The sequence below is a fragment of the Notamacropus eugenii genome, chromosome 1, assembly GCF_028372415.1.
Source record: "Notamacropus eugenii isolate mMacEug1 chromosome 1, mMacEug1.pri_v2, whole genome shotgun sequence".
Taxonomy (NCBI): Eukaryota; Metazoa; Chordata; class Mammalia; order Diprotodontia; family Macropodidae; genus Notamacropus; species Notamacropus eugenii.
Genome location: NC_092872.1, coordinates 496,902,138 through 496,929,288, shown reverse-complemented (window position 1 = coordinate 496,929,288; position 27,151 = coordinate 496,902,138). Strand labels below are relative to the sequence as shown.

The window sequence follows — 27,151 nt, the reverse complement described above, 5'->3', positions numbered from 1 at the left end:
TTGAATCAGAGCAATAAATACAAAGGACTTGAGGATTGTCCATTCTGTTCCTCCCTTCATCATTCTAGATAATTCAGTCTCTTCCTGTTCAATGTCTTGTTTCTGTCTCTGCCCCACGTCTTGCTTCTGGTGTCTGTCCCATAGCTTAGTAGGATCCCTGCCATGCATCAAATGTGCTCCTCCATTTCCACTTCTTCAAAGTCTTATTTTCATTCAAAGTGCAACTCAAGTGCTATGGCCTACAGGAAGCCTTCCCTTGATCACCCTAAGTGTTTGTGCATTTCCCATGCTCAAATGACCTGCCATTGACTTATCTGAGTATATGTTGTATAACTGGATACATTGTAACTAAGTTTCATGAGGACAGGGGCTATTTCATTTTTGTCTTTGTCTGTGCAGAGTGTGTTATACACACTAGCGCAATGAGTAGCATATATGCTTTGTACATTAAGAAATGCTTTTTCATTTAAAAAAAAAAAGAATCTTTTCAGTCCCAGAAAAATTATAATCCTAAAAAAAAAAAAAAAAAAAGCTTGGATAGTATAATTCAAGAAATCATCAATGAAAATTGCCCAGATCTTTAGATCTTTTAGAACCAAAAGAAAAAGTAGAGATAGAAAAAACTAATGAAAGGAACACCAAAGGCAAAGTCCCAGGAAAGCCATGGTTAAAATTCAAATTCAACATCAAAGAAAAAATACTGTAAATAGCCAGAAAGAATTAAAATACCAAAGAACCACAGTTAGGATCACACATTGACCTGGCAGCTTCTATTATAAATAACAAGATTGATGTTAGACTACAATGTTTCAAAAGGCTAAAGATATAGTTTTACAACTAACAATAATTTACCTAGCAAATCTGAATAAAAATGGATATGTAATGGAAGACAAGACTTTCAGGCATTTCTGATGAAAAAAAAATCAGAACTAAGTAGGAACTTTGAAATACAAACACAAAAGTCCAGGGAAACCTAGAAAGGTTGCTATTTGAGCAACTGGAAGAGACTATATGATGATGAAAAGTTAACATTCTAATCCCAGGCAGCTAGATGGCCCAGTGGATAGAGCATTAGGCCTGAAGTTAAGAACTGTGAATTCAAAGCCAGTCTCTAGTCTCAGGCATTTACTAGCTCTAGGCAAGATACTTAACCCCTGTCAACCTCAGCTTCCTTATCTATAAAATGAGAATAATAGCACCTACTTGCCAGGATGGTTGTGTTGCATGGATCTAATGAGATTTGTGAGATTGTGAAAAATTTTGCAGTTGCTACATAAATGCGATATATTAATAACTAAGTATGCCTTTAGAAACTGAATGGGAACAGATTTAGTGAAGACTTCTCAGGAATATGGAGTCTTCTCCCTGGAGACCTTGGGCCCAGGTTTCCATTCCTCCAGAGTTGGGTGATTTCCATATAAGGCTATGTATTGCTTTAGGATCAACGATTGGATATGACTCACTAACTGCTCAATGCCTAATTTGCGTATAATAACGTATTTTCGAGTGCTTTGTAATGTCCAGGAGCGGGAAATTTGAACCGGGTTTCAAAAGGAATTGGTTAGATTTCAAGCCTAGAATGTAAGACCTTGCTTCTCAGCCAATGAGAATAATGGTCAGTGGTGGGAGGGGGATTTTTGCGTCAGGGTCTATATAAATTACCATTCTGCTTCTGTAAGGCACCTCCCTACTCCAGCTCCACTGGAGAAGGGACTGCCTGGTTTCTCCTGAGAACCGAATAAAGGAGATTTTCTGTTTTTACCTTGAGACGCCTCTGAGCAGTCAATTTGAGTAAGGGGGTTCATGCTTCCCCCCTCCCCACAAAACTTAATGTCTTCAAAGGATTTTGAGTTAGTTAAGGAAAAGAGAGAGGTGGGGGAGAGGGGAGACTGGTTCTTTTCTGAGTGTTTTAAGAGGGAAAAAAAGAGAGAGGATTAAAAATAAATCACTCTCCCTTCCTGAATCATTCACTGCCTTGTCCTGACAGAGGGCCTCCTATAGCTCACTGAAATTATGAGCTATGCTGTGAAGGATTACCCAAAGTGCACAGGTCATAGTAGAGATTTCTGACAAAAGGTGATCCACTGGAGAAAGAAATAGCAAACGACTCCAGGATCTTTGCCAAGAAAACCCCATGGACAGTATTAAAATTATAAAAGATATGACATATGAAAATGAGCCCCATAGGTCAGAAGGCATCCAACATGCTACTGGGCAAGAGTAGAGGACAGCTACAAGTAGTTCCAGTATTAAATGAAGCTAGCTGGGTCAAAGTTGAAAGGAAGCTCAGCTGTGGGGGTATCTGGTGACAAAAGGAAAGTCTGATGTTGTAAAGATCACTATTGCACAGGAACCTGAAGTATAAAATCTATGAACCAAGATAAGCCAGATGTGATCGAACAAAAGATGGAAAGATTAAACACTGACATTTTGGGTATCAGTGAACTTAAATGAAGGAGAATGAGTGAATTTAATTCAGGTGATCACTTCATATACTATTGTAGCCAAGAATCCCTTAGGAGAAATGTAGTAGCCCTCATCATCAATAAAAGAGTGAGAAAAGCAGTGCCGGCATTTAATCTCAAAAATGACAGAATGATATCTATCTGAATCCAAGGCAAACCATTTAGCATCTCAGTAATACAAGTCTATGCTCCAACCACTGATGCCAAAGAGGCCCAAGTTCATCAGTTCTATGAAGACTTACAACATCTTCTAAAAATAATGCCCCCCAAAAAGATGGTCACATTTATTATAGGGGATTAGAATGCTGAAGTAGGAAATCAAAGGATAATTGGAACAGCAAGAAAGTTTGGTCTGGAATACAAAATGAAGCAGGGTGGAGACTGTTGACCTGAAAACTTGGTTAGAGAAAAGGCAACATGGCTAAATGCATACATTTTATGATTTAATTAATTAATTGATCAATTCCCTATAAAGAAAACAGTTACATAGCGCTATGGAGTCAGAGGTGACTCTGACTATCTAGTACAGAAATCATCTGTCTTAAGTACATTTTGCCATGAGAAAGAAACTCTCCTAATTAAGCAAATCATAAATTCAGTAAGACAGGACAATTAACAAAGCAATGTTAGTCAGGCCTTGAGATTCCAAGCTGGGTAAGCATATGTCTCAGTGATAAGGAAAGAAACCCCACCACTAGTAAGTGGCAGGCTTCCTCCCTTAAACAGATAATTGACATAGGAAAGGGTAAACAATGTTCAATAGAAATTATGATCTAAGATGTCTATATTTTCTTTATCATTAATACGCCATAACATAGTATATGTCGATAGATCAAAGGAAAGTCCCATTATTCATAACATAGTATGTGTCTATAGATAATAAGATTCATCAAAGGAAAGTCTCATTATTCATCAAAGGAAAGTCTTATTATTCAAGATATAGTGTCTTAGGTTAAAGGTCTCCTTAAGGAGTGTAGAGTCGGCCTTGGCTGGCTTTTGCTGACATAGGAAGAGGCACTCTCTGAGTTTACTTCAGAGAGAACAAAGAGATTATTCCAAAATTTTATATTAAACATTATCAAGACTAATAGAGTTTTTTCAAGAAAATTTGCTGGTAATAGCACATTCTCTTTCAACAACCTAAAAGGTTACTCTCAACATATTACCAGATGATCAATGTTGAAATCAGATCAATTATATATTTTGCAACCAAAGGTGCAGAAGCTCTATATAGTCAGTTAAAACAAGACCTGGAGCTGGCTATGGCTCAGATCATGAGCTTCTTACTCCAAAATTCAGGTGTAAATTGAAGAAAATTAGGGGAAACCATCAGACCAAATACGTATGACCTAAATAACATCTCTTATGAATATGAAGTGAAAGTAATTTATAGTTTTAAGGGATTAGATCTGGTACAGTGTCTGAAGAATTATGGACAGAAGCTTTCAGTATTGTACAGGAGGCAGCAACAAAAAACATTCCAAAGGAAAAGAAGAGCAAGGAAGCAAAATGACTTTGATGAGGCTTTACACGTAGCTGAGAAAAGAAGGAAAGGGAAAGGAGAAAGGGAACTATATACCCAGCTGAATGCAGAATTCCGAAAAATAGGAAGGAGAGATAAGAAGGTTTTCTTAAATGAGCAATGCAAAGAAATAGAAGAAAATAATAGAATGAGAAAGACAAGAGATCTTTTCTAGAAAAAAAGATATCAAGGGAACATTTCATGCAAAAGTGGGTGTGATAAAAGATAAAATGGAAGGGACTTAACAGAAGTAGAACAGATTGAGAAATGGTGGCAAAAATACACAGAAGAACTATACAAGAAAGTTCTTGACATCACCAATAATCATAATGGTGTGGTTATTCATCTAGAGCCAGACATCCTGGAGAGCGAAGTCAAGTGGGCCTTAGGATACAATGCTAACAATAAGGGTAGTGGAGATGTTTAACTATTTAAATTCCTAAATTCCTATTTAGCTATGTAAAATCCTAAAAGGTGATGCTGTTAAAGTGCTACATTCAACATACTAGGAAATTTGGAAAACTCAATGGTGGCCACTGGATTGGAAAAGATCAGTTTATATCCCAATCCTAAAGAAGGACAATAGCAAAGAATGTTCAAAATCACCAGACAATTGTATTCATTTCACAGTCCTGCAAGGTTATGCTTAAGATTCTGCAAGCTAGGCTTTGGCAATACATGAATCAAGAATTACTAGAAGAGCAGGCTGGTTTTCAAAGAGGTACAAGAACTAGAAACCAAATTGCCAACATTTGCTGGATTGTGGAAAAAGCAAGGGAGTTCCATAAAAACATCTACTTCTGCTTCATTGACTACACCAAAGCCTCTGACTGTGTGGATCACCACAAAATGTAGCAAGTCTTCAAAGAGATGCAAATACTAGATCATCTCATTTGTCTGCTCAGGAACCTGTATGTAGGCCAAGAAGCAACACTTAGAACTGAGCATGGAACAGGTTTATGATTGAAAATGGAATATGACAAGGTTATATATTGTGACCTTATTTATTTAAGTTATATGCAGAGTATATCATGTGACCTGCCAGGTTAGGTGAATCAAAAATTTAATTTAATTTAAATTTTAATGGAATTAAATGTGGCTGAGGGAAATATCAGCAAAAATGAATTAAGAAGCCTCTTGATGAGAATGAAAGAGGAAAGTGTAAATAAAAGCTGGATTAAAGCTTAACAAAAAACTAAGATCTTGGAAAGTGGTCCAATAACTTCCTAGCAAATAGGAGAAAAAATTAAAGTAGTGTCAGATTTTATATTCTTGGGCTCAGAAATCACTGCAAATGGCAACTGTAGCCATGAAATTTAGACACTTGCTTCTTGGAAGGAAAGCTATGGCAAATCTGTACAACATTCTAAAAAGCAGTGATATTGATGAGGTTAATGGTGAGGGGAACCCTAAAATACCGACGGTCTGGGTCGTGCTCGAATGAATTCGACTCAAGCCTTCTTAGAACCAAAGAAAACAAAATTTATTAAGGATTCGCCTAATTGGGTTGCCTCTTAAGAGCCTAAGCTTTTGTAACGTTTGTATTCACAAGCGGGCCAGGCACAATCCCAGCTAGACAGAGTCTGAGCTGGATTGCATCTGAGCGCCTTCATGGAGGCAAGGTGGGACTTAAATACAGAAAAGAGTATAGGAGGGATGGGGGGGGGGGGGGGGGGAGGAGATGGTCTGGTAGTTCAGGGTGATGGGAGGAGGGGTTTAGGAAGGGTCTTGAGGAGAAGTCCAAGGAGGGAATCCAAGGAGGGTCAAAGGCTGGAAATAGCTGGAGGCTATCAGGAGATAGCAGACAATGGAGGGTTTGGGTGGGAAGCAGGTGGGGCAATCCAGAGATCTTGATAGGGGCAGTATGGGAATGGGGTTTTGATGGGATCAAGGGTGGGGAGTGCAACAGAGACCTGAAATGATAATGAAAAGCCCATGGGCTTCCTGAGACTTCGGAACAAATGGGAAGATTAGAGTTGAGTAAGCAAGGCCAGATTCTGTGGGGAGATTCAAGGGGAGCTCAAGGAGGCTCCCAGAGTCTGAACCTCATCAATATCACCTTGCTTACAAAGATCTGTAGAGTCAAAACTATGTTTTTTTTCTAGTACTGATGTACAGATGAGAGTTGGATTGTAGGGAAAGTTGAGTGCTTCAGAATCAACACTTTCAGATTATGGTGCTGAAGACTTTTGAGAGTTCCCTGGACATCAAGGAGATCAAATCAGTCAATACTTAAAGAAATTAACTCAGACTATTCACCAGAAGGTCAAATACTGAAACTTAAAAACTCTTGCCACTTAATAAGAAGACAGGAAAAGCCCCTGATATGAAGAAAGATTGAAGGCAAAAGGAAAAGAGGATGGCAGAGGATAAGATGGATAGAGAGTGTTATGGAAACAACAAACATGAACTTGAACAGACTTCAGGAGAGAGTGAAGGATAGAAGGACCTGGTAAGCTATAGTCTATGGGGTCCCAAAGAGGGTGTGGAACTCAACTAATTTTCATAATTGGTGGGCATGTTCAGAAGAGTATACCAAAACGGAGTAATGGGGGTGGGCATGGGGGTGGGGAGCAGGCATCAGATAAATCTTACTCTTATCTGAACCGGACAAAGGTTTTAACACACACACACCTATCACCACCACCACCCCTCCCACACGGATAGCTTGATGTAGAAATAGTGTCCCCAAAGTCTTTGTTCCTGCTTTAAGCAGGGAAACAAGTTGGGATACGGGAAGGAATAACATCAGGAGAAACAAACTTCCTGATCTTCAGGGGGGTAATTTAAAGACAAAAGAAAAAACTTGAACCTAAGGAGTTCCCATTAACTGGTGAATGGCAGAATAAACTGTGAATGTCATGAATATTATATTACATATTTATTATATTTTGTTGTAAGAAATGAGGAAAACTTGAGAAACAGGAACTGATGCAAAGTGATCTGAGGCAAACCTGTAGAACAACTTACACACTGACAACATTTTAAAGAAAAAACACCTTTGAAAGACTTAAATCTGATAAAAGCAATGCAACCCAACCCAAACCACAGAGGTCTTAAGAGAAAGCACTATGGACAAGTGGGGTTGAAGGACTCAAGGTGCAGGAAGTGAAATGGTCCCTGTGTGGGAACTCTTTTGCTTGGTTTATTAAGAGGATTTATTTTTCCTGCTTTTAATTGGGGAAAGAGGTTGGAGAACAGCCATACTGATGCCAAAAAAAAGGGGGAATCATTTAAACAGTTTTAAAAATTCACAGAATACAAAGTAGTTCAGAAGGAAGCACAACGAGGTATTACAGTAATGGGTTGACTTTATTATATGTTAAAAAAGCAATCTCAGTGGAAGAGATTCAGGGCTTCATGCAGAGACCTCTTTTTGTGTTCTACTTTCTTACAGAAATGCTTAAGGGGGGGACGGGACCGTGGGTTTAGCCCAGAAGGTAGGGGGAACAGAGCTACAGTCAACCAGCCCCTGGGCAAACAGCACCCGGACCCAAGGAAAGGCAGGGCTGGACCTCCCTTCCACCCAGCGCAGCCTCAGGCTTACGTCATCACCGCCAGCCCCGAGCATCGCAGGAAGAAGGACGGGCTTTCGACCTGGGATATGACGTAAGTGGCACGTGACAGCTTACGCCACCGCTTCTCTGCTGCCCGGGAAAGTGCAAATTGGGGCACTGCCGAGGCCCGGGAGAGACAAAGAGAGGAGCTTCTGAAGAGCCGTGGTGAGTCCTCCCCGGGATCTGTCCCTCCACTCAGCGGCCCTGTCGGAAGTCAAGGGAGAAGTCCTGGTTTCTGGAGCTAGGAGGATGATCTTTTAGAAAAAACTACAGCTCCCAGCAGGCTGCGCGCTGGCTGGCTTCCCGCTGGGCTACCTGGGAAGGTCGCTCGCGTTTGCCTGGAGCGCTGCTGCCCGGGCACCATTGCCAGCTGGCGTTTTCTTACCCATTTCTTGCTCTTTCCCTTCCTCCTCCCGTAACGAATCTGAGCCCCGCACTGATCACAAACTCTCAGCTGGAAGAGACATCACAATTTTCCTTGGCCTAGGTCGAGATCCCCTCCATAACATATGTTCAGGGCTTCTGCTGAGCTGGAGTACCCTAAAGGTGGGGGTGGGGAGGATCCCCACTACCCCCCCCCCCCCCCCCCCCCCCCGCCCTGTCCCGGCCCATCCCTCTTCTGGGCCAGCTTTAATTGTAATTACAATGGATTGTTTAAGTAGCTTCTCTTGAAGGCCTAAATCTGCCTCTCGGTGGGTGCATGAAAAAGCACTTACTGGGTGCTAAAGACTTGGGGCCTGTGCCAACATCCGGGGTGCAGATACTAAGCCAAGCCACCCCTGTACTCTGGGAGCCCGCATTCTGACTGGGAGCGGTGCGTGGCTTGAGAAGGAAGCCCCCTCAGGCCCCCTGCGGCTGCCTCCTAGTGCTGTCCTCCGGAGCCTAGCAGAACAAGTCTAAATCCTCAGCCACTCCATAGTGAAGGGCCTCAGCGAAGGGACCTTGGCTGTTTTAAAGGTCGTCCAGACTTTGGTGTGCTTTAATCTGTGCTTGAACTTCCGTGTAACGCCCTTGGCAAAAAGCTGGAGGCTCCAGGGTGGAAGTGTAGGACACCTCAGAGGTCATAAAACCTACCCCCTTGCCCCCCACTCTCCTCAGTTTTGTAGAAGCTCTGGGAGGTCAGCTAGCAGAGCAGGGTTTGAGCCCCTGCTCTCGGACCACAATTTCCAGTGCATCAGGTCTCTGACGTCTTGTGTACTCTGTTTGACTTTCCTTCCTCACTTATAACCTAGAGATAGATGTGTGGTAGAGTGGTACTGTTGAAATAATGCCACATTTGGATTCAGGAGATCTGCCCTCCCATTCTGGCTCTGCTATTTACTAATGATTGAGTTTGGGCAGAACAGTTTCCCATCGGTATGATGGGGATAATCATCAATATAGCCTGTCTCATAGAATTGTTGTTAGTAAAGCCTTTGCAAACCCTAAATACAAAAACCTTAGAGCCATTGTAAATGTTAGCTACGGTCTCTCTCCTTTGGGAGGCATCCAATCCCAAACCACATAAACAGTTACATGATAATAGAGTGCTTGGAATACGTCATACCAAGAGAGAAGCGAATTCAACTTATTGTCATTATTATTTACAAAATTGTCATCTGTGTGAACAGAAATGTTCAGAAGTCTGGGATGATTTCGTGAAATTTTAATAATAAATATACTGAATTTCAGGAAATTTGGGAATTGAACTGGACACAGGTAGATATGCCAAAGATAACATTAAATGGAGTTACAGTGGATTTTCCTTTCCAACCATACAAATGTCAAGAAGACTATATGGCTAAAGTCCTGGAGTGCCTGCAAAAGGTAAGACTTCCCTTAGAATTTTTGTTTGAGTCACAAGTTCATGTTAAGGCTATGATTCAAAAAGCACCAGATTTATTACTTATTTCTTACATATTTGTTCCTCCCTTCCACCATGTGTAAGTTCATTTTCTATTTTATTTTAAAATGCTAAACAGCCTGGAATACCAGAATGACAAAAGGAGAAGTGTTTGATTAGTTGAAAGAGTTGCAGATTTGGTTCCCCTTCTCTCCCATTTTATTTATTTATTTTTCTTGGTATCTTTTGTTTTTACAACCCCTTTTCCCAAATGTATCTTTCTTCCCTTTCCCTCCCCTACCCAGTGTAATATCCTTTGTAAACAAAGGTTTAAAAAAAGGGAAAAAAAGAGCTTCAATAAACCCTACAAATGCATCAATCCTGTGGAAGTGTAATATTCCACACATGTAGATGTAGGATCATAGTTCTCTACCTGTAAGGAACTTCAGAGGTTCATCTAGTCCAATTCCAAGCCTCTCTACCTCTGCAGTGATTCAGTCATTCTGTAAGAAGAAACGTCCAATTTTCAACTCTTGTCTCTTTCCTTCTACATTTTAAAGTAGAATAAAGATAATAGGTTCTTTGTGTCCCTGCCATTAAGTTCAGTTCAATAAGTGTTTATTTCTGTTGATTCTCTCCTTTGTGCTTTGTAATACGTGTTAGCTATCTATCTTTGGCTATTTGTTCTTTTTATTTATTTTTAATTTTGTTGTTTTCCACTGATACTTTTTAAAAAAATTCACATTTCTTTTCAAATACTTCCATTCCCACCCCTAACCCATTGAACCATCCTTTGTAGCAAAGATTCAAAAAGAAATGGTGGCAGGGGGTAGAGCAGTTTAAAAACTAATCACCACATCAGTAATTTCTGGCAGATTTTGAAATATTCCTTGTCCATAATTCTCCCATCTGAGGGATTTATTCTGGTTATGATTGATGCTGGAGCTGAGATTCCTGTGTGCTGTTAGCATTTGGCCTGGGTTTTAGCTCTGGTCAGCTGGCTTGTTTCTAACAAAGTGGAGGCTTGGATCCATTTCAGTCCCAACTAAATTCATAGCTTTTGTGGAGCTGTATTCTTAGCCTCTCATTGAATCCAATGATTACAGACATTCATGTAAGAAATTTGTATTTAGGCTTTCAGATAAGGCAACTGTTTGAAAGCCTAAATTCAGAATTGCAAAATTATTTGTTATTTAAGGCATCCCTAGCAAAATATCTTGCTGTAAATTTTAGCTGAAGTACACCATTATAGTATTATTCAGTGATGAGATTGTTAAAACCCAGTGAAGTTGTGATTTGTGGAACTAGATTGAGAGTTTCAACTTAAATTGTAACATCTCAGGGTTTACATTCCTTGTAAAAGTACTTCCTCTTGCTTGGTCAGTTTTGAATCACGAATGAAAAACTATTTATTAATTGTTTACTAAGTGTCAAGCACCATGGCCACTTACACAGATGTAAAAGCAATAACAGCTGTCTGCTCTTGAAGACCTTACTTTCTAATTGGGGGAAACAACGCAGGCCTGAGTGGAGCACTTTGGTCTAGAAGGTTCCTGGGATGGTGGGTGGTGCCATAGAAGGGCAGATTGACATTTCTTCATGAGGAACAGGGGCAGAGTTGATTTACTCATGATTGCCAAGTGACCAGAGAGCTGCTGAGACTGTCAAGAATATGGCTGGGGAATAGAGAGTGAAGTCTTGGTTTTTCCTGAAAGAGGGCCAGGTAAGGCAGTCATCGGTCAGGACAGAAGTTCCAGAGATGAAGAACCTCCTGCATACGGTTTCTGGTCTAGATAGCAAAGCATCTGCTGCTGTGGCCAGTAGAAGAGATGACTAGGGCAGTAGGAGCCAAGACATGCACCATACAAGTTCCTAGACAGCATACTATGGTGAGAAAATAGTAAATTTGTGTTTAAGCCCTAGCTTCTTACTCTTCCAAAATATGCATGTGATGGTGGGCAAGTTGTCTAACCTCACTGAACCTCGGTTTGATTTGTAAAATCTATGCCTACCTATTGCATGCCTGTGTGTTGTTGTGAGGAAAGTGCTTTGTAAACTTTAAAGTGTCATGAATAAATATGAGTTATTAGAGTGCTTCAAGATACTGTTCTGGCCTTGCTTAACTTTTGCAGCTAATATAGGACAAACATGGCCCCTCCAATTTGACCTTTTTGCCTTTCCCTCATTTCCCTGGTCTCCAGAAGGTGAATGGCATTCTTGAGAGCCCCACAGGAACAGGGAAGACTCTTTGCCTTCTTTGTACCACTCTGGCTTGGCGGGAGCACTTTAAAGACACAATCACTGCCAGAAAGATCGTTGATCGGATGCACGGGGTGGAGCTCTTTCCTGATAGACCAATGTCATCTTGGGGAAATGCTGCCACAGATGGAGATACCACAGGTACAACCACCTCCCTTGCCTCCACTACCCTCTGGCAGGGAACACCATCTGATAGCCCAAGCTGTTGTTGTTATTGTTTGTCTTTTGTTCTCCAAGAGGACCATGACATCTGGAAGATGATGCCATGTCTTGCAAATGAGTTAGATTTAAGTGAGGGAAGGCTATGCAAAGTCACCAGCCTCACTTTCTCCTCCAGAGCCATCTGAGTCCAGTGGCAAGATATCTAGCCTAAGCTAGAGAAGAAATGAAAGAGATTCAAGACTGAAATGCGTGTTCTCCCATTCTCTCTCTTTTGAACTTGGGTCCTCCTAATTTCAGGGCGAGTGCACCGTTCCCTTTGCCACCTAGCTGTCCCTGTCTTTTGAACAAAAAGGATATGAGAGTATTTGTGGCTGTCTCATTTCTCACTATTCTTTCTGAATGAACTTAAACCTGGGGCTAGAACCTTTATTCTAATGTCAATGAAAACTATCTACTTATCTCATTCCAATAGATTATCTAGGTTGTAAAATTCTCCACTGTCTAGGGGGAGGGGGAGTTGTTATCTGAATGCCAATTTTGTTAGAAATAGATGTGTTATCTTAGGCTATTTCCTTGTGTAATTATTTTATTTTTGCCTCCTCTGCCTTGATTCCACACTTTGTCAGCCTACTACACAGATATTCCGAAGATCATTTATGCTTCCAGAACCCATTCTCAGCTCACTCAAGTCATTAGTGAGTTAAGAAACACTACTTACAGGTAGGTATATCAGTAAACATAAGAATACAATAGCTACTGTCTTCTGTAGGAGAGGAGAAAAAGGTCTTACTGTCTAAAGAGCTAAACCATTATAGTTAGTCCCCAGAAATGGATGAGTTTTTAATGTTTTTTAAACTTTAGCATTGAGTGCCATTTTCTTTTGAGAAATGATTTTGTTTTGGTATTATATGCATTTTACTTTCTCTTCTTGCTCATCTTCCCCAAGTTAGAGGAGTAGCCTAATCTATCTACCCTTATTTTCTTTAATGGTTGAAAGTTTGGAACCAAGATGAATACCTGCCATTGTGTTTCAAGATACTTTCTCATGTTAAGAATAAGGATGAACTCATGTTTAGGTCAGGGTTCAACATGCATGTTCCTTCTCTGTATACTCTTGCTTGTTGTAATTCTTTGACTCCATCACCACTCGAAGTAGAGCAAACCTTTTGTAATCTGAGGACTTGAGGGAGTAGATCTCTGCATGGTAGGGATTTTGATTAGAACTCACAAAGGAAGGTTGATTTATCTGTCCTTATCTCCTGTCTCTTACTAGCCTCCTAAAGCAAGGTCATTGTTATGTACCACTTGAGCATCAATTTTTACACTCTGCCTCCTCATCTCATTCTACTCCTCTACCTAGCTTAAGAAATCTATGAAATCTACCCCACTGACTTTTAACAAAACTGCCTGAATTAGAGGAGGATTTAGGGTGACCATTTAAACTGGAAAAGGGCCACTTAGTGATTGCATGTAAATAGTGATAACCATTGCAATATAGCTTTTAAAAACTTAATTTTTTATTCTGAACTTATCAAACCATATAAAATTGGCATTTTTAAAAATACATTTTAGAACCACAAACGGATACCATATTTGAAACTTCAGATCTCTCATATACAGAGTTTGCTTTTCTTTTTGAGTATCTAATAAATTCAGCTTAAGGCTTTCAAAGCAGTCCTGCCCATCAGTGCCTCTTTCTGGTCTTCCTCTTATACCTTTATAGTTAGCTACCCTGTCTCTGCCTGTTCTCTGCTTGGGTCCAATTTCTGTCTGAGTCATGTCTTTTGCAGTCTGTTTTGTGGACTTTTTTCTTTTTTTCTACTAACTGTACATTATTTTTAAATAGGCCAAAGGTGTGTGTACTGGGCTCTAGAGAACAGCTGTGCATCAACCCTGAAGTGAGGAAGATAGAAAGTAACCACATACAGGTGGGCACTTGTCATTTTCTGTGTTGAACTTCCTGAGTCTTCAATGTTTCCATTTTATATGGCCTTTCCATTTGCTTACAACTCATCAGGCAGTTCAACAGTATTTTCTGAATGCGTTTTGGGAACTTTCTTCATCCTTCTGCTCAGTTGCTGTTGCCCTCAACTTAGCTACCTGAGAGGAGAGTCTTTCCTCTCTCATTTCCATCCTCCACCCAGCTCCAAAGCAATTCTTCTGAAGCACAGGTTTGACCATGTTTCTCCCTACCCTTAATAAACTCCAGGTGTTCCCAATTTATTGCTTTTAGGATCAAGTACAAACTCTTCTGTTTGACATTTAAAGCCTTTCGTGACCTGGTGTCATCCTACTTTTTCAGGCTTATTACACTTTATCAGTAAGTGATTGAGTGCCTGTTATGTGCCAAGCACTGTAATTGGCACTGAAGATACAAAATAATAATAATAACAAAACTGTCCTTATTCTTAGGAGCTTACATTCTGTTGATGAAAACTACCTGTACACATCTATATTCAGAAGAAATACAAAGTAATTTTGGCATGGAAGGCACTAGCAGTTAGGGGGACCAGGAAGGCTTCTGTGTAGAAGTTGTTCAGTCAAGCTGAATCTTAAAGGAAAAAAGATGATCCTATGAGTTATGAGAAAGAAGAATGCAGTGCACTCCAGGCATGGCCATGTGCAGTGGAGTGCTGTGTGTGAGGAAACAACAACACAAGTTTAGTTGGACTATAGAGTGTGGGAAGGAAGGTTTGGAAAGGTGGGTTGGTGCCAGGCTGCAGAAGTCTTTACAGACCCAACAGCAGCATTTATATTTGATCCTAGAGGCTGTGGAGACTTGTTAGAATTTGTGGAGTAGGCAAATGACATGGTCAGACTTATGCTCAAGAGAAGGTCACTTTGGCAGTTGGAGAAGTCACATTGAAGTAAGGAAAGAATTATGGCAGGAAGACCTGTTAGATGGCCATTATAATAGTTCAGTTAAGAGTTAATGAGGCAAAAAAAAAAAAACCTAACCTCAGTGGGTGGAGGTGTGATTGGATTTTTAAAAAATGAATGTTATAAAGGTAATAAGAATTAAAAAGTCTTTTTAAAAAGTTAATGATTGAACTACAGTGGTTCTATACTGTAATGACAGGATGCTGTGGGAATAATGAAAAGTGGATAGATGTGAGATATTGTGGAGATAGAAACAATGAAATGTAGAAACATGATAATATGAGGCAAGGAAGATTAAGGAGTCAGGGGTAATGCTGAGGTTGGGAATATGGGAAACCGAATGGGTAATTAAAAATACTTTTGACAAAAATGGGGTAATTTGGGGAAAGGGTGAGGTTGAAGAGAAAGATAATGAGTTCTGTTTTGGATATGTTGGGCTTGAGATGTCTTTAGGACATGCATTTTGAAGTGTCGATTAGGCAGTTGGTGTTTTGGAGCTGGAGCTCAGGAGATAGATTTGGACTGGATATATAGATGTTCAAATCATACTTAAAGAGATGGGAATTTATATGATCACCTGGGAAGAAAGTATGGACAGAAGAGAGAGTAGGAGAGACCAAGGGGGAAGAGAAAAGAAAAAAGAAAAGAAAGGAAAAGAAGAAACAGACCAGAGAATCTGGAGTTCACTCATGATTAGAGAGTGTGATATGAATGATAATCCAGCAAAGGATACTGAGAAGGACCAGTCAAGGAAATAGGAAGAAAGCTAGGAGAGAGCACTGTCATGACAATTCAAAGAAGAGTATCCAGAAATAAAGGATGTCTTGTGTGGAATGCTGTAGAGAGGTCAAGAAGGTTTTAGATTGAGAAGAGATCATCAGATTTTGTGGATCTGGTCACTTTGGAAATAAAAGTACTTCAGTTAATTGCTAACATAAGAGGCCAGGTCTCGAAGGTTGAGAAGAAGTGAGAGGAGTAAAAAAGGAGGCTATGAATATCAGTAGACATTTCTTTGTGTGTTCATCCTTCGTTTTGGAAGAAGACCATGACATCAGAGAAATGATGACATGACTTGCACTTGACTTTGTTTTGAGGGAGGGAGAGCTGTGCAAGGTCACCAGCCTCACTTTTTTCTTCTGAGCCATCTGGATCCTGTGACCAGATATTCGTCAGGATGACTAGAGATGGCCCAAGATGCAATGGGAGATCTTGGCCTTTTTTCCCTTAAGGCCTATTCAGGTACTCACTAGAGTGAGGTGATGCCCATTCAGTGAATAGGCCTTTTTAAGAAGTCATCAAGGAATGGGCCCTTTAAGGAACAAAAGAAAAAAGTATAAGTAAATCAAGCTGGGAGGGAAAGAGTAACAGTTACTGTTGATAATCACTCTTAAGCCAGGAAGGTCTAGAAAACAGCCATTAAGTGGAGTTGTTGTCCAATCTATAGGCTTCAGAGTGCACTGAGTTTTAAGGTTTTGGGAAAGAGAAGGAAGGAAGGAACATTTCTAGTACTTTGAGGTGGTAAGGTATACTGAAGGTGTTTTAAGCATGTGGAAGACTTGACCATATTTGTAAGCAGTAGGGAAGGAACCACTAGAAAGGGAAAGATTTAAAGGTTGGTGGGAGGATGATGTTTTAGGGCACTGGAGAAGACAGAAGGGAATGGGATCAAGTGCACATATAGTAGAGTTGGCTTTGCCAAGAAAAAGGGCCATCAATCTTATTATCGGAGCTTGGAGTAAAGGAGAGAATGTAGGATGATGTGAGAGAGTTTTTTTATGAAGATATGGAGAGAAGGACTTCAAACTAATGGCCTCTATTTTCTTAGTAAAGTGTAAGTTGAAATCCTTACCTGAGGTTTGGGGATAGGTGGTGGGGTGGGCAGGGAGGTGCTACAGGGAAGGGGAGGTTAGGAAGGAAGGGAGGAAAATGAAGCAAGAAAGTTTGAATGGTGGATAGGGAATCACTTAGGAATTAAAGGATTGCTTTGCTGCAGTGAGGGTCCATTTAAGATAAGAGAACCTGAATTTGTATCAGATCCAGCTGGTTCTTTGTCCAGCTCCATTCAGCAACATGTGTAGAAGAGCAGAGGAAACATAGGGTGGAATGATTCAGGTTTGGTGCTTGGCAAGGCATGAATAGCAATAGGAGAAGAGGGAAAGGAAGTAGAAAATAGAGAACAGGGCTGATATTATGAGGGAAGGAAAGCAAAATCAGAGCCTGGGAAAGTACTGAAGGAAGAGGGGTTAGAGGTTATGATCAGGACAAAGAATAGGGTTGGGAGGAGTAAAGTATAAGGAAAGACAGAATGAGAAGAATTGTGATCAGATAGAAGAATGTTAGCATTTTTAATTTTTGAATTGGAACACTGGCCAAGGAAGAACCCAGGCTGTGACCACCTCTGTGTGTGACTGAGATGTGTTTGCTAATTCCCTAGCTACTGATGGCTTCTTCCTTTAAGTTACCTTGGGTTTATCTTGTATAACTTTTATCTATCATGTTTCTTTTGGTAGATTATAAGCTTTTTTGAGGGGAGGAACTGTTTGAGTTTTATCTTTGTATACTCTAGTACATAATAAGCATTTAACAAATGCTTGCTGACTAAGTGATAGCATTGGGCCTAGACTTCAGTAGCTCACACTATCTCTTCCCAGTTGTTGAAGCTGTATAGAGGTTAAGGTGAGGAACCCATGCTCACCTCTCTTTGTCCTACTTTTTTTGGTACTGTGATATGAAGGTAGCCCAGGAGAAGTCGTTGTTCCTAGAGTCATAGAATCTGAAGTGACTTTAGAGAAGTGATTTTAGAATTCATCTAGTCCAACCCCTTCCTGAAGCCACAATCCCCTTGACAGCAACCAGATGAGGAATCATCCAGCCTCTACTGAACTTGTTCTATGATAGGGAATTCATTTCCCTGGCCAATGACTGCTCGTGAATGCCTCTGATCCAATGTGGAAACTCTCTAACTAGCAACTGTCTGTTAGAGCAAGGAAGAACACAATTGGGAGCACAGCCTCCAACCAGGTGGTATCCAACTAAACTGATTTTTCATTCAGATCTCCCATAACAAAATTCTTCTTTTGCCTTCTGGGCTCACTGATCCTTCATAAGAGTACACAAATATATTTTATTTTCCAGATCCATGTGTGTCGAAAGAAGGTGTCAACTCACTCTTGTCATTTCTACAACAATGTGGAAGGTAAATGGGAACATCCTCAACTTCTTTGGAAGAGGCATTGTGAAAGAATGATCTAAAATATGAGTTTACACAACCTGCTTCTTAAGGACTCACCTACTTCCCTTGGTGATGCTGTTCAGGATGGAACCAAGTATTAACAGTCAGGATACTAATCAGGATACTATTTCTGACTGACCATAAATAATCCAGCTTATGGGACTTGCCCTTTGGCCACATAGGGATATTAATCAGAGATATATGTTTGAATGATTGTTAGGACTTTTGATTTCCTCAGAAATTACTACAAGGGATTTATTCAAAATAGACCCTGATGTAGGTGGTGACAACCTTGCCATGGTTTAAAATCAATATTCTTCTGTCATGGCCTGAAGGGTGTTCAGGTTGTCCTTTGAAATTTTGTCATTCTTTTGATTATTTGTTCAGTAGCATTCAGATTGGCTCCAGCAAGCGGGAAATCATTGAGAAAGTACTTCCAGAACATGGCCTCATGAATCAAGCAAATCATTGATCATCAGGATGAGTATCATCAGATGGTGGTGAATAGAGAACTGTTAACTAGACTAGTTCTAAAGGTAGGCAGCCAGTGTAGTCCTTGGAGTTTAGTATTTAATTATATTTCCTCAATAGCAAATGGTCTTGGGTCTCATTCTGTTACATCAGGAACAACTGTTACGTCCTTTGCAAGCTGTGCTGAAGGTAAAACTCATCAGTATTAACAATGATTCACATTTCTATGGCTCTTTAAAGTTTGCAAAGGCACTTTGCTAATGGCAACTGTTAGGTAAGTATTATAAGTCTTATTCCCATTTTATAGATGAGGGCACAGACTCAGGAGGATGAGGTGACTTGTGAAATAAACTTTTAGCTGGGAAAAAGTCAGCTGTCTTGTGAAAAAATGTGGTTGTGCTGCTTTTCCTGTGCTAGAAAGCATACAGGATTTCCTTTTAGCGCCTTGATAGTCTACATATTCTCCCCAAACGGTTATATGTTTTCTGTTTGGTGTCTCTGAAATAACCTTCAACTTGTCCTCATTTCCCAATACCCAGATCTATTGCACAGTGACAAGCTATTCCATTGGGGTAAAAGGGCACAGTGGGGAATTATCTAGTTGCATAGTCTAGATAACATCCAGAGTATATATGCCTGAGAAAGGAACATGAGTATTTTCAGGCCTGGAGCAGCCACACCAAAAGTCCCATTTCTTTTCTTTTAAGATGCTGTGTCTTGTTACTAAAGAAATTTAATAGTTGCTAAAGCTGTGTCACGTTAAAAATGGTTTTAAAAAGAAAAGGATAGTTAAATATTTCTTGACATCTTTAGAATTGAATGGTTGCCTCAAATCAACTATATTTATATTTATTACTTCCTATTACACTTTGTTGCCACGTGTATTCTTAGTGGGCCTGTTTCACCACTCCATAAAGTCCAAACATGGCAGGTGCTTCACAAGGGTTAGAACAGTAGGAGGATAGAACTTTCCCAATTATCTTATTTTCCATGCATTTAACTTTGTACATAGTTTTAAATCTTTTAGGAAGTAGATGGAATGCAAATTTTAGATACTGAAAATGTTTTCCCAACGGAAAGCTGGCAGTTCTATGACTGGGATTTGTCTTAAAAGCTCTGTTATTCTTCCCACAATCTATTAGATCTCAGATGACCATCCCTGTCTTTGCAAGACCTTTGGGACCTGAAAAGAGCGTTCTGGAACTTCAAGGGTTAGTTGGGAGTTCCGATGATTTCTTGGTGACTCCCTGCTGCCATCTAGTCTGGGACTTCTTTCTCCTGGACTGCATCCTTTGTGAGAGTGGCCTAGTGTTCTTCATCCTTTTCCCTTCCTGTGTCACTAGCACCACAAAACCACTAGGTCTGTTCTTGCTATTCTACTGTGAATAGGTTAACTGAAGTTAATTTAATCATTCACTTTGGGTCCTCAACTTCCAATAAATTGATTGTTGTCTGAGGCTCAACTTGAGTTCAGCAGATATATATCAAGCCCTGTTGGTAGTTAAGTAACTTAACCAGCGTCGCACAATTAAGTAAGGCCAGATTTGAACTATCTACTTTGCCACTTAGCTACCGTACTCCGTACTAAGCCTATCCTCTTTACCTGTTCAAGCAGTCTTATTCCATCTTGTCTCCTCCAGTAGACTGCCCCTTCTGTCATCCTTATTTTATCACTTTTTTGCAATCTCTCCCTCTCTACTGGCCCATTTACTACTGCCTACAGTAACATGCTCATGTCTTTCCCATCCTGAAAAAACCCTCACTTTATCCTACCATCCCTGCTATCATCCTTTATCTCTTCTGCCCTTTGTAGGCAAGTCTTCCAGGCACTTTTCATTAGACTTCTTGAGACAAAATGATTTCTGGTAGACTCTTGTGGTAAAGGAGGTCCAGGCATCCCCTAGCCACTTCACAACATTGTGGCAATGGAAGCAGGGCATCTTCCTTCAGCATCAGCCCCCATCCTCACCTCCCCTGTCTCCCCCCAACCTTGTCCCCCAACCTCCTCAGGCGTTTATTAGTGATGAGAAGTTGATGGTGCTATTTTTGTAATTTACTTAATACTGGTGATAAGCAGTAACAGAGGGCAGAATTGCCAGGGATTGAGGAGTCCTCCAATCTTAGTCCTTGAGAATAGCCAGAGCTGGAACCCTTCCAGGGTTGCATGACAAAGGTCAGAGTATATGCTGGGGTAGGGATATCTGTGTGAGGAGTACCTTGTTTGGTCTAAGTAGCTGTTGCTTCTACCTACCTACTTACCTTGGTGGCAGTGTTGGTGAATGGGGGCTGAAGGCTTTCCATCAGTTTAAGCAATATGTAAGACCTGTTCATCTAAGTCATTGTTTCTAACCATTTTCATTTTATATTATTCCTTTAGAGTTGTTGGGATGTACCAGAGTACATTTTCTTCCTTACTCCTTCATCAGTGCTACCTTGTTCAGCCATCTGTTAATCTGTCTCTCACACACACACACACACACACACACACACACACACACAGAGACACACACAGACACACAGACACAGACACAGACACAGACACACACAGACACACACACACACAGACACACACACACACACACACACACACACACACACACACACACACACACACACCTCTCTACTGTCCATCTTCTTTCCCACAATTGTTGTGCACTCCTGGTAGCCCTGATGCCATCCAAGCAGGCTACAATAGTAGGAAACATCAGAGACCAGATCTCCTGATCAAAAATTCTCAAAGGGAAACCACTGTGCAACATGTGCCAAGGATGTCCTTGAGAAGGATTCATTGGGAAGCTCCACCTCTCTTCTCCCTCTCTCTCCTCACTTCCTTAACTCTTCTCTTCTCCTCTGGCCCTAATCCACATAGTTCATAATGGAAATGTAAAAGATCAGTGATACTGTTCATAAGAAAATCATAGGAGGAAGAAACAAAGGAGCTGGAATCCCCAGTGAATGCTTTTCTTGAAGGTTGATTGTTCTCAGGATCTTGACAGTTTTTGATACTGAGCTGAAAAATGCAAAATGATTCTGGCCTAGAATTAAATAGCTCCTCTTCAGGAGCTCTTGATATATGCTCATTGGTGTTTCCTAATTTTCTTCGTAACTTCTCTGGAAGGCCTATATTAGACATTTGGTTGTGGAAACAACAGCACATAGAGTAAATGAACTATATGAGGCCCTTCTTTAGTTCAAGAAATGCCTTGGCTCCAAGGCTTCCAATGTCTTCGCTCAGGCAACTGTACTTTCAACCTATTGTGGCCAGCCTAGGTGACATCAGGATTACCAGAAATGCCCACTCCAGTCAGCTAAAGGAATCTATAGAGAACCTCACCCCCAGGAGTCATTGGGTAGCTATCCACAACAGGGGTTAAGGGGAGGCCAGCTGGAGAAAGCATAGAGCTGCCTTTCTTTTGCCTCACTCCTTGACTTTTGCTTCTCTTGATGCCAGAGGCTACAGACAAGCTGCTAAACCAGCTCTAGTCAGACTTTCTGTTACTAGGGAGAAAAAAAACCTTTGCCAGTCATAAATCTCAAAGTCTTTACTGCACCAATGCTTGAGTTCTGGGCCACTGCATAGGAGAGCCAGCCTCTTAGCTTTCTGGGAAGCTGCCGAGCATCAACAGTGTTGGCTGACGACCAGAAAGGGGTGTAATGGGGCGGGGCAGGAGACAGCTGAGTCAGTTGCTGGAAATGTAAATATCAGGAGATTTCAGTGCCTGCAGAAATCAGCACAAAACAGATAGGTGAGAAACAGTCAAAGAAGATGGGGGTGTTGATAGGAAAAGAGACCACAAGATGAAAAAGGAAGGACAGGGGAGGGATAAAAGAGTTATCAGAGAATTGTTTAGCTTTCTCTTCAGTCTCTTGAAAGATGAATTGGGAGTATATTAAGGAACCAGGAAGGTTAAAGTCAAGGGCACTAAGGAATGGGTACTTTTATCAAGTCACCTTTCTGCATCTGTTGAGGAACCTTCTTAGAGAACCTTCGAGGCTGTCAACTATGCAGGCCAAGGCTGCTTTTCTCTAAAGAGCCTTGGCTACTCTGTTCCTACTCATCTGACACATCTAGCACCTGTAATTATGAAAACACCAAGATAGGAGGATATAGTCATGTCCTAAGAAGGGAGTCTTAGTTATGTATTGCCTCTCTTCTCCATTTTTTCTTCCCCCTACTCGAAGGGCATTGTTTAAGCTGACAGATACCAGTTGTATGTTGCAAGAGGATTTTTGTCTTTGAATTGTTTCTGTAATTCTTTAAAGCTTATTCTTAGTTTTTGGTTTGCTTATTTCTTTCTCCTGCTGCAACTAATTTCACCTTGACTCCTTTAAACTTTTTATAACATCTTTCTGTTGTGAGTTCTTTCCTCTTGGTCCTCTGTAGTCAGTATCTTTACATTTACAAATCATTCAACAGTCCAGGCTAGATCAGTTTTCTATTCTTAAATGCCTAAAAGCTTGAATTTGACCAGTTGGACTCAAGGTTGTTTTTGCAAATCACTTGAGGTTTCTAGAGTAGAAGCAGAGACTTTTCAGTTTGCAAGGAGATTGTGTAACATGGATCACAGTGTTTCTGGTCTTGGTTCCTTTGGCTTCCTTAAATATTAAAGCTCTTATTGAAGGCACCTCCCACTGGGTCTGTTTTGTTGGAACAGGCTTGGTACCTGTGGTCTGAAGATTCTGGTGTTACAGAAATGCTCGCATATTCTAGCTCACATTTGCATATATGAGCCATCTGAACTAATTTGTCAGTCCACAGCAAAAGCTAGTGATTTGGAAAAGTCATGTTTGACCTTCCTATTCCTTGCCAGGTAGAGAGAGCTGTTTTCAGAAAGCAATTTTAGGTCTTAATCCCTTTGATGTTAGGATTTTTAGAAGATGGCTTTTCTTCTTGTTCCTGTTACAGCTGCTTCTTTGATTAGTTGATCTTAAATTATAAGGGGAAGAAGTATACCATGGGGAGTTTGCCAGCCAGGGTTAAACAATGACTCTTAATAGGAAGGCTTTGTGTTGGTCTCTGTCTGAGCTCTAGTACACAGCATGCCAATTGGCTGCTGCTGTTGCTGTGGTGTTGCTGAATGGATACCTTCTCTCCTCTTTCTGTCTTGTCCTGCCTTTCCCTAGTCTCCCTATTCTGGGAGCTGTAGAGATGTTTTGGGCCCATCATGCTCTGGAGGAGCAGAGGGATTGTTTTTTTAGTGATAGCAGGGGTCATGTGGGAGGTAACAAGTGTTGGCTTATTCTTGTGACTGGAATTAGAATCCTAGTACTTGGAATGGACCAAACCAGAGAACTTACTGATGTAAATGCTAGCTACTGTTGTGGCAAGGAAATCCCTGGAAAGCCTATGCCACATTTCTGATGAGAGGACTGTTATTTTAAAGGGTTCAAGTCTGTCTAAGAACTTCTACTCAGAAAAAGATTGAATAGGCAGTAGTGGTGTGGTTAATGCATCTTCTATATATTGGTACCTTCTTGTAACTGCCAGCCCCCACTAAAGGGCTCAGAAGCTGTGTTTCATATGCTTAAGTGAGACTTTTTACCTTGAATCCCTGGTAGCTTAACATAAAGTTTTGATGCCTAATTTCCATTACCAGCAGAAAGAACTAGCATTTTTAGATGGCTTAACCATACCACTATTCTCCCAGATGTAGAACTTTCTCAGTCCAGAATTTTTGATTCTGTACTTGGCCTGGGATGATTACCACCCGTTGGCTATGATAGAGGAAGGTCAGAGTAAAGATATCAGAGTCGGGTTATCTCATCACTGTATTTTATCAAGGTCTTCCCCACCCCTACCCCAGAATGATTTGAAATTACTGTTACGTAACCTAATAAATCTTACTACCATGCAAAATTTTTCTGAGGTTTGTTCTTGGCTTCTCCATCTTGATTTTGTCCCTTTTCTTAGACTAGACGGATCTCCACTGCATTGACTCTTACTGCATTTTCCCTGCCTGCACCCCTCCTCCCCTCTTGCTTGTCTTTAGTTTTCCACGTCATGGGCCTTACGTTTCTTTGTTCTTGTGGCAAGGCTGTTTCTCTGTCAGGTTGTTCCTCCTCAGGTCCCTTTTGTATTCCCTGGGTTTGTTCCATACTATGTGCAATAATCAGGCTTGGGATATTAGGGATCTTATGCATCCTCACACTGCTGTGTCTCTAATCTCATCTCATTGATCCCTTTAGCTCTGGTTATAGCTTCAGATTTTTATTGTTCCTTAAACTCTTCTATGTTGTATTGCTTCTGAACCTGACTTTTTGTTTTTATGTTTAAAGACACCAGAATTTATTTTAATTGGTAAGAAAACAAATCAAGAAGAAGTGAATTATCTCCATATTGCATCCTAACAGCTCATTCTGACTGATGCCTGTCTCCAGAGGTTTGCTTGAATTGAGATTAGGCAAGAACAACAGTCTATTGCAACTGCTGTCTTCATGAGAGTTTGAGAAGGAGGAAGGTTATCTGTCAGACTGAATGAGGGATTTTCATTTGTTTTTCACATGTGTCCAACTCTTCAAATGTGATGCAATTGGGGTTTTCTTGGCAAAGATACCAGAGTGGTTTTTCTCCAGTTTATTTTACAGATGAGGAAACTGTGAGGTAAACAGGGTTAAGTGACTTGCCAGGGTCACATGGTTAGTAAGTGTCTGAGGCCAGATTTGAACTCACAAAAATGAGTCTTCCTGACTCCAGGCCTGGCATTCTCTCCACTTAGTCACTTAGTTGTCTGAGTGAGGGATAGTGACAGGGAAAAAGATAAGTCTGTTTACTCTCCGAGGATCTCTGAGTGAGCTTCTTTTCTATTATCCACTCTATCACATAAGGCTGAATAAGACTGCAGCCAGTGGACATTCCTGCTCAGACCACTTTGATATCTTTTGGCATTCCTGCCTCCCTAGGCTTTGATACCAGACATTTTATCCTGGGGATGGAGGTGAGAAGCAGCTAGCTATTCTGCTTCTATTGGTACCTGGACAAAAGACTAGCTTTGTGTCCTCACCTGTTTGGCATCTAAACTATGAGTTTCAGTAAATGCCTAGGATAGGAGAACTCAATGCTAAGGTGTAGGCTGTGTATATTCTTTGTTCCCACTGACTTTCATTGATGCTCCTGAGACTTCCCCAAGGTAGTTTATAGTTGTGCTGACACTACAGTGTGCCAGGTGTTATATTTTTGCCCTATGTACTATTCCAGATCACCTTGCTCTTGGGAAGCTATACTACCCAGCTTATGGAATGATCTCTGCCCTTGGGGCTTGAGGATTGACTTAAGAACTCATGAAACCTTTATGTGAAAAACAGACTTTTATTTATTCTTGGCTATATTCTCACAGAGAAAAGCACAGTGAAGGAGCTGGTCACTTCCATCTTGGATATTGAAGATTTGGTTAAAAGTGGCAACAAACACAAGTAAGAACCCCCTTTCCTTCACTGCTCAGCCTTTGTGAGAAGCAGAGGAATACTGACTGATTGGAGCCTTCACACAGTTCCTGCTGCCTACCACAAGGTGTCTCAGCATTACTGTAGGTAGTAGGGCTTTGGAACAGTGATCACAAGTTGCCCCTGAGGAGGCATTGGAGTTGTGTGAGCTCCCTCATGGCTCTTCTCAGAAGTCCTTCGAGCTTATAGCCCAGACCTCTGCCAGTTCTTACTCTATTCTAAGTTTTGCTAATGTCCTTGAGCATATGGGGTCCCAGCCACGTCCTTTTTGTTGTTGAGTAATTAGTTCTGATGCTGCGTCTCCTTATTTGTGGACTCTTGGCTATCTTGGAAAACAGCATAAAGGATTATTAGCCAGAGATCAATTTTACCTGATTACATGGAAGGTCTTTACCTTCCTGCAAGTAAAACTCTTCAGAAAGAAGGTTGAGAATTGTAAAGCTGTAGCCACATTATTTTGAAGAGTTAATGTTACAGACTCGATGGGGAGCCCAGTGTTAGCAAAAACTAAAATGTTATTTTTGATCCATGTGACTTCCAAGTTCTTCTCCCCTTATGTAATTTCTTGACATGTGGAAGCATCTATGAATTGGGCTTTTGTTTTCTGTCTTCAAACCTAATATGCCCATTCTCTCCATTGGCAATGTCAGAACTTCTCCTAGGAAACTCTTTCTGAGTTTCAGAGAAGGTGAACTTGTAACTCATTCAGGAGGTCAATCCAGTTCACACAACCAGTCCCTTGAGTTTGTATGTAATCAAGAAAAGGAAAATGCATTCTCGTCTTTCTCTGAGTGGGATTAATACCTGATTCCCTGTTCTTTCATTTTAAACAGAGTCTGCCCTTATTATTTGTCTCGGACACTAAAGCAGCAAGCAGACATAATTTTTATGCCATACAATTATCTGTTGGACTCCAAGGTAATACTTCATTATTTGTATTAGTATTTATTTTCTTATTGACTTTTCGTGACTTAAGCCTGGTGGAAAAGGTTAAAGGGGAGGGATGCTTAAGGTACACATTTTGCCTTAGCTAAATGCATTGTTTGGTTCAGGGTCCTTTGTACCTTCACTGCCACAAAGGAAAGAGCAAGAGTAAAAAAAACCCCAAACCCTCTGAGAGCAGCAGTAGAATAAGATCTGTTCAGACTTTACTATTGGACAGGAGCCTGGGACTGTGCCAGGCAGAGGCTTATATTTACCAAAGTTGTAGATCATTCAATTTGTGGTATCATGAACAGTGCCAAGCTGTTGGGAAAGGTCCTTTTCTAGAGCAGTTCTGTACATCTTCAAATACTTACTTTGTCAAAAAGATTGTGGTCATTCGATACCTAAGCGGAAAGG

The 27,151-nt window shown here is 40.8% G+C and overlaps 1 protein-coding gene and 1 long non-coding RNA gene across 10 annotated transcripts in view; one reads left to right on the top strand and one right to left on the bottom strand.

Annotated features, from left to right (window-relative positions):
* Positions 1-7,280: 7,280 nt before the first annotated feature.
* Positions 7,281-8,477, bottom strand: LOC140519830 (uncharacterized). Of its 2 annotated transcripts, XR_011972296.1 has the most exons (3): positions 8,261-8,477; positions 7,930-7,998; positions 7,281-7,748 (listed from the first exon to the last, which is right to left on the bottom strand). It is a non-coding gene; the product is annotated as an uncharacterized lncRNA (long non-coding RNA). The 2 variants fall into 2 exon arrangements; XR_011972295.1 differs by lacking the exon at positions 8,261-8,477 and having other exon boundaries at positions 7,930-8,042.
* The window catches only part of RTEL1 (regulator of telomere elongation helicase 1), a 106,947-nt gene continuing 87,369 nt past the window's right edge, over positions 7,574-27,151 (top strand). For 6 of the 8 annotated variants that reach the window (XR_011972293.1, XR_011972292.1, XM_072633260.1 and 3 more), the window contains exons 1-8: positions 7,574-7,709; positions 9,216-9,350; positions 11,568-11,766; positions 12,414-12,507; positions 13,634-13,715; positions 17,803-17,863; positions 25,705-25,780; positions 26,644-26,728. Coding sequence is in view for 6 of the 8 variants with exons in the window: in XM_072633260.1 (XP_072489361.1) it covers positions 9,249-9,350; positions 11,568-11,766; positions 12,414-12,507; positions 13,634-13,715; positions 17,803-17,863; positions 25,705-25,780; positions 26,644-26,728 (699 nt within the window). In the remaining 2 variants the exon portion in view is untranslated. Of the gene's footprint in view, positions 7,710-8,011; positions 8,091-9,215; positions 9,351-11,567; positions 11,767-12,413; positions 12,508-13,633; positions 13,716-17,802; positions 17,864-18,416; positions 18,436-25,704; positions 25,781-26,643; positions 26,729-27,151 lie in introns of those variants that run through there. The other 2 variants (XM_072633263.1, XM_072633264.1) reach the window with 2 other exon arrangements.